At 41.7% G+C, this 20,863-nt stretch overlaps 1 protein-coding gene across 1 annotated transcript in view; it reads left to right on the top strand.

Moving 5' to 3' along the window:
• Positions 1-755: 755 nt before the first annotated feature.
• GUCY2C (guanylate cyclase 2C) overlaps positions 756-20,863 on the top strand; it is a 71,683-nt gene continuing 51,575 nt past the window's right edge. The window contains exons 1-8 of the mRNA XM_026502374.4: positions 756-2,335; positions 7,978-8,090; positions 9,608-9,672; positions 13,203-13,418; positions 14,482-14,603; positions 16,025-16,121; positions 18,414-18,531; positions 20,148-20,283. Of these exons, the coding sequence (XP_026358159.2) occupies positions 2,125-2,335; positions 7,978-8,090; positions 9,608-9,672; positions 13,203-13,418; positions 14,482-14,603; positions 16,025-16,121; positions 18,414-18,531; positions 20,148-20,283 (1,078 nt within the window). The 5' untranslated portion in view covers positions 756-2,124. The remainder of the gene's footprint in view (positions 2,336-7,977; positions 8,091-9,607; positions 9,673-13,202; positions 13,419-14,481; positions 14,604-16,024; positions 16,122-18,413; positions 18,532-20,147; positions 20,284-20,863) is intronic.

The following is a 20,863-nucleotide window of genomic DNA, read 5'->3' as shown; positions in this document are numbered from 1 at the left end:
GTCAGCTGAGATCAGCATTGGTAAAGACTGCAAACATCCTTTGCACCAAAACTACAGCAGCAAGTTCTGCTAGCCTTCTCCTGCTCTCCTTCTACCCCACAGGGGAAGTCCTGGCCAATGAGATCCCTTTGGGTGCTGGGACCTGGGGTGCAGGGACCAAGGCACTGGAGAGGGTGGTGCAGTGGCTCTAGTCCCAAGGAGGGTGCACCAGCAGCTCTTCTCGAAGGAGACACAGCAACATCCACCCAGGCAGCTCTGTCAGCTGGAGTTAGTGTCGGCAAAGACTGTAGAGGTGCTTAGTGGCAAAAACTGCAGGTTTTCATACCAATGGTGAGGGCTGCCGGGGTTCTCTTGCTCTCCTTTCCCTGCAGTGGGAGGTTATAGCCAAGAGGATCCCTCTTGGTGTGGAGCAGTGCCAGACTGGAGGATAGAATGACACACATAAAATTCTTAAGTTTTCTTATGGGGCCATCTTGGTTTTTATGTTCCAGTGGGTTGCCGCAGCTTCTTCATTGTATTCCAAAGCTCTCCCAGAGCTATTTTCATCAGTGGGCAGTTGTTAATTTGTTCTCGTGGAGGGATGAAAGCTGGGGCTTCCTAACCCTCCATCTTGTTGATGTCACTTGTTTTAAGTTTAAAACATGAATTTTTCCTGAAGTGGTCATCAAGTCAATGATGTAAATAATGACATTATTTGGTCAATCGTACTACATTTCTGACTAGATTTCCAAACCTTCATTTAGATCCAGGTCTTCTTCCCAAAACTGCAGTCTACTCCCACATCTGCACAGGTTCCTTAAAATCAACATGGCCAAAAACAGAAGTCACAATCTTCTTCCTTAAACTTGCTCCTCTTCCACAATCCTGGAGCTTAGTAAACAGCTTTCCCATCTACCCAATTGAGCTTATCAGGGGCCACTCTTGACTCCTTCCTCTTTCTAATGCCCCAGATCCAAAAAATATCAAGTCTCAAATATTTTTCCTCTTAGATATCTCTTGAACCCGTCTCCTCTGCCATTGCCCTCATCCAGGTCTCCTTTACATCTCATTTGGATCACAGAAACGCTTCCCTAATTTACTCCATGTCCCCACTCTCTCTAGGTCATTCGTTCCTTGGAAGCCTTCAATCCTTCCAATCCTATAATGGCTTATAGGAAACCCTATGGCCTACCCTTGTCTACTCCACTGGCAGCCTTTATTGCTACTAGACTATAGCTGTCTCTACTCAAACCAGGTCGTGTTTCTTTCAGTTCCTCGAACATTCATGTCACTTCCCACTTCTGGGCCTTCACACACGCTGTCCCCCTGCCTCCCATTCCCTCTTTCTCTTTCCAGTCAGCTGACTCCTGTTCATCCTTCAGGGTTTAGCTTAAAGGACACTTTCTCAAGGAAACTTCCTTGACTTTCTAGAATAGGTTATGTTCATCTGCCGTGTACTCCACAGCACCCTACACTTTTTATTCACAGTTGAGTTTATTCGTAATTATTTATTTAACATGTGTCTTCACCACCAGAATGCATGTTCCATAAAGACATTAATGTATCCACACCACCTATAGCTGTATACCTAGTGCCTTGCTAATGCCCAGCACCTCGTCAAGTCTCAATAAATAGTTCCTGGCCAGGTGATTGAAACACAGTTCTTCCTAGTTAAGGATTCAGTTTCGGTGTACAGATAGAACCTAAACACCAATAGTCCATGATATTTGTGCTTCCCTTAAGCCCTTTGACCTTTATTTTTCACTTTACAAATCTTTTTATGTATATACTATACTTCTCTCTTCCCCTTTTCCCTCTTCCCAGTGATGTGTCACAAATTGATGTATTTTTATTGGGTGAGGCCCAGGTAATCTCTCTGTTTATAACTCTGGCCTTTCTGTGAGCAAACACACAAAGTGAACTTTGGTTTATCTCCTGTCATAATGTAGCTGCTAATTGCTGGAAGGCAGGCTGTATTCCATGGTCCACGTGACCAGTGGGGCATGACCAGAAAGGAGCGTGGGGAAGAGTGGACCAAAGGACCCAGCTAGAGGCTGCCCAGCTGGAGTTCCTGCCTCCCTAAAGGCACAGAGTAAAACAAGTGAGCACAAGGAGTATGGTTCTGAGGTAAGCAAGGTCACGAAGATGACACTCTTGGGCTTAGCTTTGTGGTCACTGCTCCTCTGTCCAGGGCTGACGTTCTGGGACTCCCAGATCAGTCGGAACTGCAACAATGGCAGCTATGAGATCAGCGTCCTGATGATGAACAACTCAGCCTTCCCAGAGTCCTTGGATAACTTGAAAGAAGCGGTGAATGAGGGAGTGGAAACAGTGAGACAACGTCTGCTTAATGCTGGTAAGAACATGGTCACAGAGTCCACCTCCTCTCTGTTACCACCTCTGGGGTCAAAGGGGTGCTTAGCAAAGACCTTCCATTCTTTGCCTGATCACCCACTCTCCTGTAAGGGCTTGTCGGACAACCCCTTTCTATTTCAAGGCAGTGGGTCCTCAGAGAGAAAGATTTAAGTCCTACCGCACTGGGCTCCATCATAATTCACCCTGCTCTTGGAATGGCCCCAACCCAGGGAATGCCAGATGTTCACAGCAGTGAACTGCCCCAGACAAACCTAGATTGATGGCTCGGTTTCAAGGAGGCATCATGTTCCTTTCCACAGCTGCTCAGAAGCAATATTTGGTCTGGACCTGAGATTTTGCAGGGTTACCAGTCAAGAAGATGAATTAAGAGAGTTAAATTCATACAGATGCTGACTCTTTTTTCTGGGATTTTTCATCCATCTGTTCGCTCTTTACATTTCTGTTGGCTATTATTATAAGACATAATCAAATAAATTTGCAACCAAATTCAGTGTTGCAGTTCTTTATTGTACCTACTAATTAGTAAAATAAATTTTATAGCGTCAGATAAAATATATAAAGAGAAAAAAATCACGCCTGAATAATTTTCAGCCACCTGGATATTTCCAGGGTCTGTTAATATGTCTCTCCGTTTTTTGTTTTTAAGAACATGGTTGGGATCACTGTGGTATAGAAACAATTTTCTATCTTCTGATTTTACTTCACATTATTCTGCAAGTGACTTTCCTATAGCTGCGTAATCTTCGTGTGAATCTTCACATCATGTGAGTGGATGTATAATATTCCTCGGAGTAGAGATCTTCCCAAACCATTTAATTATTCCCTCCGGCATGATTTCCTATTGTTCTTAAATTTTCATGATTATTTTAAAATATTTTAAAATACTACAATAAGCATTTTCTGTTCTTGGAACTAGATTGCCAAAAGTATAATTACTGAGTCAATGACTATATCATACGTTTTAATGGTTATTTATGGTTCTAAAGAGGGTATGGCTTAATTTTCTCTAGAATTCTGTGGTACTTAGCTCTTTTCTAGTGCCCAAGGTGCATGGTTTCATCAGGCTCTTGCTGTCCTTGCCATGTGGCTAGCCCAAGGTATATGCTCTGTGTTTTTTGGTACTTCTGCCAATGACTGTACGCAGTGTACGGAAGGTATTTAAGCCTCATGCTATATCTCTGTTAGTAGACTGGATGTGTGTGTGTTCTAAGAAGTTGTTATAAATAAAATTTGTATGACCACTAAAAATATAATAAAATTCTATGGTAATAATAGCAAGAGGTATCATACATCACATATGTGTAATAACTTATTGCTGTGCCATATACATTTCTTTCAATCTTGCCTGAGACCAATTCAGATGTAAATAGATGGATCTGATCCAGAGCTGTAATGGAACTATAAGGTCATTTAATTAAATCCCCTTATCTACCAAGACTGTGGCATCATGGAAAGAACATTTGATTTGAAATCTGAGGACGTGGATTGGAGTCACTGTCCCAGAGCTTTCTCTCTTTGTGACCCTGGGTGAGCAATTTCCCTTAGTCTCTTTGAGCCTTGGTTTCCTTGTTTATTGAGTACCTGTCTTGTCTTAGGTAAGATATATAATCCCTTGAGTCATCACAGCTCCGTAAGATTGGCATTAATGACACAGTTTCTCAGGGGAGGTTTAATAACTTTGCTGAAGTCATACAGGCTGCCTGTTGGAAATGAGATTCTGTCTGGTTCCAAAAAGTGTATCGTATTGCCGCTGTAAGATCTTTACCCACCATGAACTACTTTCTTATCAAAATAAGGCAGTGGTTAGAAGCAGAGATTTGGAATCAGATCTTCGTTCATACTCCAGCTTTTTATCCAACTATTTATCACCAGTGACCTGGAGCAAATTAAGTTTTCTGAGCCTCAATCCTCTTACTTTATAAAATCACAATAGAGAGTAGTTACCTCATGTGGGTATGTTATGAATTAAATGAGGAAATTCATATAAAGTACGTAAAACACAGACCGAAACGTAGTAAGAACCCCAAGAGTTACAGTTGTTTTATTATTGTCATTGGTTTTTTTGAGGATGTTAATGTGTTATTGCTGTGGTGCTGCTGCTGCTGTTACTTGAGCAAGTTACCAGGATATAAAATCAACAGTGTAGTATAGTGGTAAGATCTGATCTCTGGACTCATATAACCTGCGTTTGAATTCCTGATCCACCTATCACTAGTGATTACAAACGCTTTATTGGGTTGTTTATTCTACGTTCCAGTCATCTCATTTACGATATAGAATTAGGCATGGCGAGGTGGTTGAGAAGATTAAATGAGTGGAGAATTTTGTGGGGGATGAAAGAATAAACAATAATGCCCAGTTTTTGCATGTGGTGAGGCATTTTGTTAGATGGATGTTCATGCGTAGGAAACTCAAGAAGTGCAGGTTTTGACGGAAAGAGAGGTTCATGTTCTAAACATAGTGAGCATTATTATTTGGGGGAAAGTCTAAGACAATATATTTAAGGGCTAAATCGAAGAAAATTAAGAGTCCAAATGTGGGTGATGTCCAGATGGAAGAAAAGGATATTTTTTCCTAGTACTTAGGAAACCTCTGTTTGGAAGAATAGTTAGGATTTGGTGGAAAACATGAAAAAAGAGATTCCTTCAAAATAAGGACATCCACTGCTCAAGGATGTATAGCCCAGTCCTAAGCACACCTAGTTCATACCCTCCAAATGATCTCATGGGCTGAGGGGATCCCCTTCCTAGACTCCAGCACCTATGTTCAGATTCACTTTGGTCCAACCCCATCCTCAAAGCCCTAGGTAGGAGAGAAAGGGCTCCTGGATTGCTCCATACTCGACAGCATTTCACTCATCTTCCCAGGACTGAGGTATCCTGGTGGGGTGGAGGTGCAGACAGAGTAAGGATGAGAAACAGCACTCGGGAGAACTGTTTATTTTAAAAAATTAAGCTTCGATATGAAGTCATTACGTTGTCTGAAAATCTTTCAGTATTTTCTCGAGAAATCCCTTGGGATTTTAGGGACATAAAAGGGAAGAGATCTTCATCTTCCCCCTATCCAATTACAAAACAGAAGCACAAATGTTGAGAGGCAGCAGCCTACTACAGTATGGTCTGCAGGAGTGGCTCTCAAACTTTTTGGTCTCAAGACCTCTTTACACTTAAAAATAATTGTGAGGTCTGTAGAGTTTTATTTATAAAGTTACATTTACTGATATTGACTGTATTGGAAATTAAGACTGAGAAATGTGTTAAATATTTGCTTATTGATTCATTTGAAATAATTACAAACACTTTATCTGTTCACATAAATAAAATTTCTTATTAAAGAAAACCTATATTTCTCAAGCCAAAAAATAAAAATAGGTAGGAAAAATGGTATCAATTTACACTTTTGTACATCTTTAATGTCAGGCTTCATAGAAAATGGCTGGATCCTCATATCTGCTTCCGCTTTTACTCTGTTGTGATAATATAATTAATATTATGTAACCTCTCAAAACTCTAGTCTATGCTCATGAGAGGAGAGTGGAAAAAACAAAGAATGTCTTAATATACTTAGAATAGCTTTGACCTCCTAGCTCTCCTGAAAGAGTCTTGAGGTACCTCTGGAGTCCATGGCCCACACTTTGCGAACTGCTGTTCTGCAGTATAGCAGATTCTAGAATCAGATGGTCCTACGTTCAAAACCCCAGCTGTGTAACCCTAAGCAAGTTAATCGACCTCTCTAGACCTTCATTTTCTCATTTTTAAATTAGAAAGATAAAATATTAACCTCATAGGATTTAGGGGCAGCTTAAGGGTTGAAATAAAGCATGCAAAAATCCAGATCATCCAGTTCTGTTCTATCTATAAATGGATGAGAAACTGGGGCCCCAGAGAGGAAGTCACTTGCCTGAGGTCACACTCAATAGATGTTGGCTCCCCTTCTTCTGGATCCTGGGCAAGATTTATACTTGGTTTTGCTGTGCCCATTTGCCACGGGATACCTGGACCATTGAATTTTTCAGTGGGTCATCTTCAGTGGCCCTCATGGTGGCAGGAGGGAGCAGAGCCCTCAGAGGGGGCGAGGAGGAAGAGCTATCCTACACATTAACAGCTGCGGGTGTGGCCATCTTCCCAAAGCCCTGTTTTCATTGAGCGACTGTGTACCGGCCACCGCTCCACCCCCTGATTTCTCTGGCTGCTTTCTAAGACCACCTCCTCACTCTTCTCCACTGGTCCCCACACGCACTCTCCTTTTCTTCTGGGCCGCCCACAGCCTCACTCATACTATCCTCCTGGCTTCATATATTCTCTCTTCCTATATTCTCCCTATTGCTATGAGAATTAAATAACAAAAAAGGTATCATAATTATGGCTGGCACATGGCTACATTCAAGTGTTAATTGCTATTAAATCCATCACTGGCCCCACCTCTTCTATTTATTTTCTCTGACTGGTCTTATTGCATTGACCTCTCCTATTTGACTAGACCTACTGCCAACCCTTATTTAGATTGAACAAAGTATCAGAATAAGTGTTCTTGAATGAACCCTCCCTCCCCCAAAAAAGGCAAGAGGTAAAATGTTCCCTAGTCTATCGTCGGAGGCAGCTATGGAAGTGCAAAGACTATTTCATTCTCTGTCTTGAAAAACATTCCTATTTGGACTTTCAGAAGAACAACAACTTCTGTTGCCGTGCTTTACTCTTTTAAAGGTATTGAAATGATTACATTTGACAATTACGGTTTTAACCCCATTTTATCTATGAAGGCACCAAATTAGAGAAATTCAAATGGCTTGTGCAAGAACACACAGAAAGTCACTCATCCTGCAACCGGCACTGTGACTAGCAACTGAGGTTTCCAGACTTCCTGTGTAAGGGCTTGGCCAAATGAAGGCTGCCTGTGCTTAGGAATCTAACGTGGGTCCTGAATATTTTTTATTGGAAGGAAACAAAATGTAAGACACAGCGCTTGGTCAAATGGTTGTGCTGTCTTTTTATTCCCTTTCAAAAGATAGTATCTAGCAGTCGTCAGGGATATTATCCTCAACGCTCTTGCCCTCATGTGAAGATGATCCATTATCCAAAGAGCCTAGACCCTGATGGACACAGTTCACTTTGGCTTTGGGGGCAGACCACCAGAGGTACCAGTGTGCACATTGGCAGCAAAGAGAATCAGCACCTTGGGAACATGAAAGAACAGATGTCATACTGTCTGCATCTTTGCTTTCCTAAAACTCTCCAGACGTGTAGAAGAAACGTGCCAGGACTACAAGCATGAAAAGAGGAGAGCCATGAGCGAAATGGAAATGCTGTAAAACTGGACTGTGGGATGGTTGCCTAAATATATATACTTACTAAAAATCATTGAATCCTACACTTAAAATGGTATTTATGGAGGGTAAATTATACCTCAGTAAAGTTGTTGAGAGAGACAGACAGAAACAAGAGACAGAGGCAGAGAGAGGAAAGAAGGGACAGGGAGTAATCGAAGAACTCAGAGCTCAAATACTCACAGGTGTGAGGATGAATAGGCACGTATTCCCAGGATCAACTGGCAAAAAGTAAATCTCCTGGCTGCAAACTACTGAAAAATAACACATTTTCTCTTTTCCCTCGTTTCTGGAAACAGGCATAAATGTGACTGTGAATGCTACCTTTATCTATTCGGATAGTGTGATTTATAAATCCAATGACTGCCGGAGTAGCACCTGTGAAGGCCTCGACCTACTCAGGGCCATTTCTGTAAGTAAATGCTTTCGTAGGTAGAGCTCACACGTCTTTGCACAGCAATTCGCAGTGTGCAACTTGAGCACCTGTCCGTGAGCCTCTCGTGTGTCACCTCTAGTCACATAGCTGCGTGTTTTGGAGAGAGGGTAATCTGACTTCAGCCCCATATGTTTCCCAAGTGATGAGGGCCTTCTGGGAATCCAGGAAAGTGGGGAGAACCTTCTATGTCCCATTCGTACACTTTCCATGTTACAGAGGGGAATACTTTTGTTTTAAATTGTCTTCAAAACTTTTTAAAAATTTGAATGTTGGCATGAACCGGTTTTCTTTTGTGTCCCTCAAGAAGTACCTGAGGTATTCCAAAGCCCTACACCAGAGATCTCTGTTTCAAGTTGTCACCCTCTATGGGGCCACGGGTTACTGGCTTCAGGGCTGAATCTGAAACCTGAATTTTAGAGCAGTAACTGTAATGTTAAAGAGTAGAAATGGGAAGAGAGAGCTCCTTGCCTACTTCCTCCTCCCCACTCCCAGCCCCAGCCGGGACTTTATGGAGTGAAAGAATGTTCCAAGCTCTGTAGGGGCAGGCAGATGTGCAAGAAGCCTTTTTACCACAGAAACCCAAGAAAAGGCTCTCCTAGAAGCAGAATTGTAGGCGTAGAACCACGGTTCGAAAGCTTTAATCAGTAACATTGCCCTGATGAGCCAATCTTGCGAGGGCCAGGAATGAGCCAATCTTGCGAGGGCCAGGAATGAGCCAGGGGAGTTTGACAGACTTCACTTTATGTTGCCGGGAGTGTGTACTTCGTCCCTCTACAGACAGAGGTGTACCCTGGTTTTCTAAAGCCGGGGGTGGGAGGTTCCTAATCACGTTTCTTTCGAGAAATAGTACGAGACACCATCTGTAATCACCGGGCTGGCCACGACATTGCACTTTGTTCTCCTTAGCCCCGTTTGGTAGCTCTCCTTAAAACTGCAGCTTGCCCTCTTCCCCCAAAGCACCTCCAAGTCTAGTCTGCCCACAATCTGGCCCGCAGATACTGCTCGTGTTACAGTCTGTCAGTCCTTCTTCCCCGACTCTGCATCCGCCTCTTGACAAAGAATCCGAGTTCGCCTTCAGCAGAATGTCCTTCCCTCCACCCACAACAGCATCACTTTCTCAGACTTCTTCATCCCGTGGTGCCCCCTGCCCAGCCCAAGGAACCATGTGATGCTCTTTTCTTGAGAGGCCCACTTTCAAACTTTCCGGGACCCTGGCCACTTCTTTCCTGTCCATTTATTCATTGTTTTCATTTTATTTTTTAAAAAATTTTTAAAGCTTCTATTTGTTTACATGAGAGAGAGAGAGAGAGAGAGAAAAGGAGCAGGGGAAGGGGAAGAAGCAGATTCCCCACTGAGCAGGGAGCCTAAGGCAGGGTGCCATCCCAGAACTCCAGGATCATGACCTGAGCCAAAGGCAGACCCTTCGGTGCCCCCATTGTTCTCATTTTAGAGATTCATTTTTCTTTTCTTTCTTCCTTTTCCCCCCCCTGCAGAACAACAAACGAATGGGCTGTGTCCTCATGGGGCCCTCGTGTACATACTCCACCTTCCAGATGTAGTAAGTAATTTGGTCTGTTGTTGCTTTCGTGCTATGGGAAGTTGAAGTCAGGCCATGACATCACTATGTAAGTGATTTATCACATAGCAGTCCAGTCGAGGCAGCACAGTCAGAGGTGTTGGGGCCCTCGTATTTTGCTACTTCTCCATAAGTGTCATTTTCTTACCCAGGTAGCTCGACCTTTGCTTACCGTGGGGTGAATGACCATAGCTATTCAGGTCCAGTTACTAACATCTGAGCCTGAGAGGCAGCATGGGTTAGGTAAAAAGTTAGAGTCCTGGCAGAGGACAGAGAACACAATGAACTCAGATAATTTGAGGAGTTTAATAAAGGAAATCTTCACTAAAGTATGAGCAGAGTGTATGGAAACACACAGGAAAGGTACAGCACCCCGGGCATTAGTAGGGCTCCATTCTATTCTTTAGGTCTCAACAATAAGCAAAGTAGCAAGGTACTTATGTCACAGCACTGAGGATTATGTAATTAATATAGGAAAGTGCCTTTCACGGTGCCCTTATCAGCTTAGAAAAAAAAGTTTCCATAATATTTCACAATAAAAATATTTCTCTGCCTTTGGGAAAATGACCGTCATCTCTTCTATTCATTTCACTCGGTGTAATTCTCTATCACCAGAAAACATTTTGTTCTGTCAGATCACACCTTCCCCAAATCAAAATCACTCTTCCACGCCTTTCTTTCATCTGTTCAGTCTTCCCCTGAATCAAGGATCACCTTTGTCTACACAGAGAAAACTACTCTGCCCTTGCAATAGATTTTGGAAGGTAACATTAAAATTTTGACATTTCTGTTGGAAAGTCTGCTTCTGACACTGCCTCCCAGCTGTACAAACACACTCAGGTGTTCACACCTACTACGTGCCACCAACACTCCACAGAAGCACTTTCTCAGCTCATCTTCTAAACCAAAATACAGGCAAATTCGGACTCTTCCTCTTTCTTGCACTCATTCCCTGTTGTCCTCTTATCTGACCACTTACGGATTTGCTGTAGAATGTGCTCGGAAGGAAAGGAGGAGGGGAAAATTGATTCACTATTGGTGAGGACCTTCCATGTGCAAAGAAGCATTTTGGTTTTGCTGGAGTAGAGAGCATTAACTAAAACACAGCCTCTGCCCAGTGAAATAGAGAAGGTGACAAGAGCCAATCAGTCCAAGGGGACCAGTACAAGGCCGAGTATAACACGCTGCATCGAAGAAACACGAGCTGCTGTTGGGGGAGACAGAAGGAAAGAGCCCCCGCTGGTTGGGAGGGTGAAGCTCAAGGGGGGAAGGAGGACGTCATGCCGGTGATGGCGTATGAGCGGCGTATTGAAGAACAGGTGAAATGTTAATGGCTAGAGATGAGGGCTTCGGCATCCCAGCCAGGCAGAGGGAGAAGTGTGTATAAAAGCAAAGAAGCAGAGAGGTGTAGAAATTTTGTGAAGGTCTGTATTAACTGGAGTGCAGGAGATGAGTAGGGGAATAATAGGGAGAAAACCGGAAACATGAAGTAGGGCTGTATCTGGGAGGTCATGAGTTCCAGGTGAGGGAAATGTATTTCATTAGATTTGTATAGGAAACGATTAAGATTGTGCAGGGAAGTGCTGTAAGAAGCAGCTCAACTTTGGGAAGAATGAGTGTCAACAGTATCCAGGATAGACTGGAGCCCATAGGAGACACAGACAGGGAAAGTCATCGGGGATTAGGAGGGCTGAACTAGCATGCAAGCAGGTAACATGGAAAGGAAGGATGGCTTTAAAGATATTTAAGGGTAGAATCAATAGCATTTGATAACTGGATGTTGGCATGAGGGATGGAAAGTAGAGCCCCCCCCCCAAAAAAAAAACACTAAAAAGAGAAATAAGGGTAAGGAGCATTTTTGAGAAATAAAAATAAAAGATACTTTTGACCATGAGCATGGGAAGTCTGAGATGCAAGCAGGACACCTAGTGAAACCCTTCAGTGCGGGGCTCAAGATGGAAGGGGGAGGTATTGCTTTGCTTCCATTATCAAGTGCACGTTGAGGGCCTACCTATGACCCCAAAGGACTGGAGATAGGGAGGTGAACAAGCAGGCCATGATCCCTGCCTTCATGGAGCTTGTGGTCCAGTGGAGGAGACAGATATCAAACACATACCCACTTCATGTATCAGTAAAAAGTACTCGTGGATAAAGAGATATTGAATCCAGAACCTGATGGATGAGTAAGAGTCAGCCAGGCAAAGAGGCAAAAATGCCAGCATTTCTGGCATATGTCAAGGCCCCAGTGGAGAATAAAGTTGATACGTTTAAGGAACCACAGGAACCATTATATCCTCTAGTCCTGTCCATGTGCAGCAAATGTTGAGAAATCGTTCTTTTTGATGGCTGAGTAATATTCCATTGTATATATGGACCACATCTTCTTAACCCAGTCATCTGTTGAAGGGCATCTTGGCTCCTTCCACAATTTCGCTATTGTGGACAATGTTGCTATGAACATTGGGGTGCATATGGCCCTTCTCTTCACTACATCTGTGTCTTTGGGGTAAATACCCAGTAGTGCAATTGCTGGGTCATAGGGTAGCTCAATTTTTAACTTTTTAAGGGACCTCCACACTGTTTTCCAAAGTGGCTGTACCAACTTGCATTCGGGACTGGAGGAGATAATGCTAAGCAAAATAAGTCAAGCAGAGAAAGACAATTATCATATGGTTTCACTCATTTATGGAACATAAGAAGTAGGAAGATCAGTAAGAGAAGAAAGGGAAGAAGAAAGGGGGGGTAAACAGAAGGGGGAATGAACCACGAGAGACTATGGACTTTGGGAAACAAACTGAGGGCTTCAGAGGGGAGGAGGGTGGAGGACTGGGATAGGCTGGTGATGGGTAATAAGGAGGGCACGTATTGCATGGTGCACTGGGTGTTATACGCAAGTAATGAATCATGGAACTTTACATCAAAAACCAGTGATGTACTGTATGGTGACTAACATAATATAATAAAAAAAATTATTATATAAAATAAATAAATAAATAAATAAATAGAAATAAAAAAAAGGAACCACAGGAAGATCCTGCTAAATGGGGAAGGAAAATAGTAAAATCGTAAGGTGATGTGTATCTCAAAATAGTCCATACAAGGGCCAGAAGTAAGGCAACGCGAGGAGGGACAAGTATGGAGGACACCTTTTGGGCTTTACAACATCTGTGGTAGCTGCGGTGGCCATCCTCGGTTTCCTTAGCCTTCTCCCCAAAGGCACATGTCCCAGCCTAGGTGTTAGGACGACTCATTTTAGAATAAATCGAAGTAACCAAACCACCACATGAAAATACCCAGAGTATCTCTCTTAAAACATAACATATGCTCGATAGATATAGTTTTAAAATTTACCCATGTGGGAGGGACACCTATTTAAGAAAACCTGCTTGAACGACCCTATTTCATTCTTACCATTTATTACTAACCACAGGCTGAAACAGGTTAAAGAAGAATCGTATTTGTGCTACGTAAATTAATCCTGACATCGATTTCTTTCTCACCTCTTGGCATAGCCTTGACGCAGCTTTGAACTATCCCATGATTTCAGCTGGGAGTTTTGGCTTGTCATGTGACTACAAAGAGACTTTAACCAGGTTGATGTCTCCAGCTAGGAAGCTGATGTACTTCTTGGTTAACTTTTGGAAGGTCAATGATTTGCCATTCAAAGGTTTTTCCTGGAACAGTGCATATGTTTTCAAGAATGGCAGCGAGACTGAGGACTGTTTCTGGTAAGCAGGACCGTTACTATGCTCCTGGCCCTTGCCATTTATTATCAGACACACCTTCCAACTGTAAAAGCACTGGGAATGGGCACCAGCCCACTTTCTTACGTACATGAAAGCAAAGGAGCCAAAGGAAACATAGCATAAATGTAATCAGCATGTATAATATTTGCAACACTCTGGTTTTCAAAATACTTTCACCGTACTTTTATTGATTCCCTACAGTAAATCCTCTAAAGAAAAGAGAACAGTGCTCTGATCTCCATTTTGCAGATAAGGAAAATGAAAACCAGTGGTTACTGCATTCACATTACTGTGCAAGATAGATACAATACCACAGGTTATGCATTCTCCCAATACCAACCACTAGTTAGAAATAGTTTTTCTCACAGTTTTTCAGAGGAATAAGTGGGACAGGAGGAGAACGGGACATTGGGCACTATGGCTAAAATAAAATTACAAGGTTCACACAACTCCAGCAGAGGTGGCAAAAAGAAGCTTCTGGTTGGGTTACCATCTGCACCACCAGGATGCTGCTTGGTTCTGCAGTCTCTCTCCACCCAAGTATGCAAAAGACTAAGGGTACCACTGGGAACACACATCTAGGAAATGGCAAGAATCAACCCGAAGGCCTTGTCCTAGAAACTTTGGGGTGAACTTAGAACCCACAAAAGTCCATTTCACTGGGAGGATAAATGATTGCTATCAACTCTGAATTTTTGTACTACAGACTCAAAGGTTTCAACTTATCTGTGATAATGGGGTTTATAGAGCAGAGCAGCCTTCCTCCTGCAAATAGCAGGAAGCCATTATGAGGGACCTGCCAAATGTCTGCCATTTGTATAGATATATGAAGATTCCCTAAAATTCTCCTATACTTTTACTAAACTAGATCTCCTCAATCCAGACCATTGCTATCATAGTGTGTATCATCTGTTGTGCTGAAATAGTGGAAATGAACTTTAGATGAATAAGTTCCAGGAGAGATCTGTAAACAATGAGCAAACAACATGGAAGGCCATGAAGAAACTAAGCTGGTTTCGTAGAGTTTCTCTTTTATCTGCTCTAGGTACCTCAATGCTCTGGAGGCTGGAGTGTCCTATTTTTCTCAGGAACTTAGCTTCAAGGAAATGTTGAGGGGAAATGACCAGTTTCAATATATATTAACCAGCCAGAACAGGAAAAGCAATGGTAAGGAGACATGGAGATAATTTTTTTGCCAACTTCTTCCTCACAACTACCACATTTTTATGAGTTGTTTTGACAGATCTACCACCACAGAGCGGTCATCATTACCTCCATATATTTTGTTCATTTGGGGAGATCTAGAGTTGCATGCAACTCCATCATATTGTTCCTCCTATTGATTAAAACCTTATCTTATGAGAGAAAGGAGAAAGGTAATTAAACATAATGTGAAAGTAATGATGAAAGCCTAGCCTTGATAAACCAAAATTATATCATGCCCCACCATCGATAAACTTCTTTTTAAGTTGATCTCAGTGCAATCTGTTATTGGATTTGTGACTAATCCTCACACATTCTGAACCCTGGTCCCATGATGACGAACAGGATATGTTTATTGACATCTGGCCTCAAATAAAATTACAAGGTTAGCACATCATCTCACTTTCCTCAGTCCCTGTATCTCACAGGCCCAGTGATCTCCCAGTTACAGGTCAAGTATGGGAAGAAATCATCCTTACTAGGTTATGAGGTAATTTGTTTCACTTTCCAAGAATTCTCTTTACAAATAAGAACATATCAGGAGCAAAGGAATCAACTGTGGACCTTTCCTATAAGGGAAGGTGCTTGCTTGGCAGGAATTCCTAGTATGACTCAAATCGTCATCTGCTGTCATTATTAAGCATTTGCCATATTAAGAACCTTCCATGTAGAAAACATTGCGAAGACGTGGGGGAGAAGGAAGTATAAATGTCCCTTAAAAGAAGTAGTCATGTCCCTAAGGTGTTTACGATTCAATCAGACAACATAGTGTGTAAAAAGATCCAGTGAAGTGTCCCCCAATTCCTCTTTCTCATGGTCATGCATTTGGGAAATCTGGGGGCAAAGAGAGTCAAGCTCACAGAATCAGATTGGACTCTGGCACTGTAATCCCTAAGATGGAGCTCTGCGTTAAGAAGCTACAAACAAGGCCCAAGGAAGCTTGCTTAGGAACACTACAGAAATTCTCGCGTTTACTTGACTGTATCTTTTTCAACCACTTTTTCACAATTGGTGAGGTGCACTTCCCTTGTCAATGAAAATAGCTTTTGTAACTACTCCGACCTGGTAAAATGAAATAAACACTGAACCGGATTCATAAGCTTGAAAATTAGAGCTCAGCCATCGACTTGTTTTTAACTCTTTGACATCTTGGCTTCCAGTCTCCTTAAATCAATAAAATTAAGGGAATGGACCAGAGGATTCTCTTTAAGATCCCATACAGCTCTACTCTGACTCTACGCCTGTAAACAAAACAAAAAAGCGGAAGACAGAGTAATTGAAGAATTAAAACATAAATGTAGCATGGACATACTGGGTTCAAATCCCACCTGTCTGTCTGTAGACCATTGTGTATTTCTCTCCTTGTCTTGTTCTCTCTCCTCCAGTGATTGTTATATGTGGTACACCAAGTGTCATCGGCAACCTCAAGGGGGACCGGGCAGTGGCTGAAGACATTGTGATTATCCTAGTGGATCTATTCAAGTAGGTACAGTATTTGAAAGAACTCTCCTCTTTTCAGAAAGGAAAGACTTCCAGGATTTCCAGAAGACGCATTCTCTTTTCTCTTGCTTCACACCGACTCGCATGGAGTTCAGTATGATAATATTTTAATCAATGTTTTATTCTTTCATCACACCCTCATTTTTATTTAATTAATTGTAGCCTTAGCAGACATGCATACCTTTGACATCACTGTAATGTCTAAAACAGAAGTGTTATGACCCATTAAACCCACATGTCCCTTTATCTACAGGGACCCTGGTCTCCAGCCTGATTTTAGGTATTTTTCTAGGCAGTGATAAATCAACGAATAACCCAACAGCATTATTTTTGAGAATGTGGACCATATCTGTGCCTTCTATTGCTAATGGTCTTTGATCCTAGATGACTTTTCCTTTGCCACCTTTAGTAAGAAGAAAGTTCTAGTTAAATGACTTTGCTTTTTTGCCCTCTGTGGTACAGTCACAGTGGTGATTTTATCCTCTGTAATTCTCTGGAACTAAGGAGAGAAAATTCTGGAGAATACAAACTCCTTCCTTCCTTCCCCTTCCTTCCTTCCTTCCTCCCTCCCTTCCTCCCTCCCTTCCTCTTTCTTTCTTTCTTTCTTTCTTTCTTTCTTTCTTTCTTTCTTTCTTTCTTTCTCTTTCTTTCTTTCTTTCTTTCTTTCTTATATTTCGATTTTTATTTTTTAATTAGAGTATAATTAACAGTGTTATATTTTACCACTCATCTTCTAATATGTTTGGAGACCCCACAAACCATGCCTAGATAGTATCTGAGTCAGAGTAAGCTTATAGAAAGTGTCGCTGGTGCACCTGTGCCCCTTGCCCCATTAACTCGATCATATGACCTCACTTATCTGACTACATTATTAATCATTACCTGTCTGTACTCAGACTGGATACTGTTACTGCACTGGTATCTCCCATATTTGCCTAGTCATTTCACCCACACTATATGTACTTATCACAGTGTTAAGAGGAATGAAGCATAGGAACTGCGGGCCTATTTGACTACTAGTTGTTCATGAAGATAATCTAATCACTCAACTTGGCCTTTTAGCTGCAAAATACAGGAGAGGAGACAAAGTTATCAATATTTCATTTCTACAACCACATTAACAGCTGCTTTCAATAGTTGCTTTGCCCTCTGGAAGGAGTCCTCAATGTAGCCAGGTTGGTGTAATCTTACTTTTAGCAAATCCTCAACCAACTGCCAAAGTGTTGGCATTCCTTTGTCACTGTTCTCAAAGGACACCTAGCTATGTTTGGGGAAGATCGTTAGATTCCTTTGAAAGTTGACATTAACTGGGTTTCAAATTCTGTTTCTGATACTTCGGTTCATTTGACGGTTGTTGTTGTTGTTTTTACTGCTGATTAATTTCTTTTATTTCTTGGGTTTCCCGAATCACACCTTCTCAGTTCAACAGTTTTTCAAAAAGCTATTCATCTGGGGTTCATTTGACTCTTGGGTATTACTTAGAATCTTGAGATTAAAACTTCTCTTTTTTAAAATGAGAATAAAGATGCCCACTTCATTGGAGTGCTTTTAGGATTAGATGTGATCATATGAACAAAATATTCAACCCAGTCTTCAGGGCATAGATGTGTTCACCTACTGTTTGACCAGTAAATGACGGTTATCCTAGTTATAGCAGTTCAAACATGTTAGATTCATTGCACATTAAAACACAAATGATTTGGAAGGTTAGAAACCCTATGACTTGCAGCTCAATCTTAGACAGTATTGAGGGTCCACAATGGGCCAACTATTGCCTAGGGTTGAGGATACACAATCAATACATTGACATTAGGTCAAGGAGCTTACAGTGTTAGAAAAAAATGTTTATTAGTCTTTTCATCCTTATGTTTCCCCATAAATTTAAATCATAAAATTTCTCTGTATCCTAGCCCAATGTATCTAAACTATTACAAGCAAATAAAGAAAAGAAAGTTTCCACGTATAAACCGAAGGTCAGTAAGCCTTGAAAGCGAGCACTAGCTCACATGTCCAGAGCCCAAAAATACCTCCCTCAAAGAAGTCTCTGTGTTCTGATCTTCCTTTCCACTTGTGTATGTGAACCACAGCCCTCTTACTCAACTCAGCATATTATACGACAATAAACCTGACAGTAGAAAGTTTTCCAGGTTACTGGAAAAAAAGATGTTTTCAACTATTTCAAGGCTGATGCTATAGTGTGTGGGAATTGTAGAAAATCCGTATGGTTTTTGGAAGAATCTAATTTTCACAAGCAACTTGTGCTTTTTATTACAGTAACCACTACTTCATGGAAAATGTCACAGCCCCTGACTATATGAAAAATGTCCTTGTCCTGACATTGCCTCCTGAGAATTCCACCTCCATTAGCTCTTTCTCCAAGGGTTTATCACAGGTAAGTTTCATGAGTATGTACTATTCTTTTCTTTGTCAAAGGTAAGATATTATTCTTCTATGTAGGACCCAAATCGTAAAGTAGCAATTCCCCCCCCCCCGCAATAAATGTTAATTGAGACCAACTATGGGCAAGATCACTGATATTAAAGCTCTTACTATAGGTCACCTTGCCAGGCTCTAGACCAACACAACAATGCACACTCTATTACATTGGAATGGAAGTGACAATATGGGGAGACAGGAAGAAGCCCCGCTAATTTAGGGAGGGTAGAAACTAAACAAAAAAAAAAAAAAAAAAGAGGACCTAAAAATACCCTAAAGCAACTTTCTGCTGTCACAGATATCAAAATTCTACCTTTAGAGATACATATTCCTAGGTTAAGACATTGTCCCCTATTATAATTAAGTTGACCATTTTTTAAATTTGTCCAGGAGAGTCTTAGCTTCTCATCTGGTTTAGCATTTATCCCAGAAAAAAAGAACCTCTAACTGGACATTAAATCCTGGCCACTTGATTATAATGCAAGGGCCCCTTGACCCTAATACCACCTTGGGCTTTGTCAGTCACTGCACCTTAGTGTGACTAAATGTATCAGATGTATTCTGCCCTCAGAGTCAGTTGAGAGCAGGTTTGGACTGGGAAGGGGAGGGAAGGAGCAGTCCGAACACCCTGAACAACCTTGGGATGGCAAGCCACAGGCCAGGCCCAAAGAGCTATAAGGGAAGTTGGGTACCTTGGGGAGTATCACAGTTTTTTTCCTGAACTAGCAGTTCTAAACCTTCTGTTTTACAACCCTGCTAAAATTAGGAGCTGTAACCACTTTTGGGGTTGGGTCTTTACTGGATTCTTTTGGTTTCGTGAAATGACAATTTCAGCAAAAGACACTGAAACCAATGAGGGGCATTTTCTTTTTTCTTTTTATATTTCTAGCAAATATACTTCTGGTTGTAATATTGAGATATCACTTGCCCAGCTGCTAGGCTCTGACAAAAGTGTGATTCTTCACAGGTGGGCTGTCTAAAATGCCCAAGCTGACGAAATTTACTTGGTCTCGGGGGGCATAAGACTTTAAATCCATAGCCCAACTCTGTGAAGACCACCATGCAACTGTCCAGAACCATCTTCAAAGCAAGTTCAATGGTATCATCCAATCAACGCTCTTCCTGCCCCATTCAGGGTGCTGAGGAGCAGAGAGTTGTTTTTACTGTTGTTCTCTTTTACTCTTGTGAAAACATTACACTACAAGCAAACATTTTTTTCTATGTAAAATCTCACAAGAATTATGACAATGCTGCATGCTGTTCTTCCTGGTTGAAATGATAGATTTCGCCATCATGGGAAGAAAGTGTAATTGCTTTTAGTTACTTCCCTAAAGACAGTGTTCCAGGTTTATTGATTGCCAAGGAAAGGCAGAATTTTGACACAGGGCTAATAAAAGAGCCCTGGCTCAAGGACATATTTTCCAAAAGACTTCTTTAATACCATCCCTACAATTCCCCTGATATCCCTTTACCTTTCCAGTTACTCTGCTGACCCCAAGAATGTTTTGCTCCAGGCTCAAGACCAGAATCTCTTTTGGGGAACTCATTTTAAGATTTTTCTTTCTCATCCAGGCAAAAAATAACTTTGCTCTTGCCTACTTGAATGGAATCTTGCTCTTTGGACACATGCTGAAGATATTTCTTGAAAATGGAGAAGATATTACTACCCTCAAATTTGCTCAGGCCTTCCGGAACCTCACTTTTGAAGGTACTGGTTTTCTAAGAGCAAACAACAACAGCAACAAAACTTAACTAACAATTTCTACAGAAAGCTGAAGAAATTCAGGCTTTGTGTTGAGGAGCAAGGAGGGGGGTTGGCAGTAGATAGATCAACAGCTAAGTATCTTTGAACTTTTCTGGAGGCAAACGCCATTGCATACATTTGAGGGTTGCTATTATCGATATCTGGACCCCAGTTTATGCTTCAGGGTTTCAGAATCTTTCGATACCTAAGAAAGAGCATATGGGCTTGGACTTTGTCCTTAGGAACAAGCTCATCACAAGGCGTTTTGGGCAGTGATGTCCTGACTGTGCTTGGAGACTAGCAAGAAGAAAAATCTCTGCAATTTGATTTGGGTCCTTCCATATCTGCTTTCTATCCTTTAGGGATCTGGGACCCTGTGTTACCACACAAAGTACCAAAACCTCTTATGGCAGTATTATCCCAAAGTTCCCAACACATGTTCCTGAGTGTGAAGTTTGGTATCTTACTGTAATTTTGATTTGCCTTTTCCTAACCAAGAGCATTATCAAGCACCTTTTCATGTGCTTATAGGACCATTTGTATA

This window comes from Ursus arctos, unplaced genomic scaffold (genome assembly GCF_023065955.2).
Source record: "Ursus arctos isolate Adak ecotype North America unplaced genomic scaffold, UrsArc2.0 scaffold_26, whole genome shotgun sequence".
Taxonomy (NCBI): Eukaryota; Metazoa; Chordata; class Mammalia; order Carnivora; family Ursidae; genus Ursus; species Ursus arctos.
This window is presented reverse-complemented; position numbering and strand designations above follow the sequence as displayed.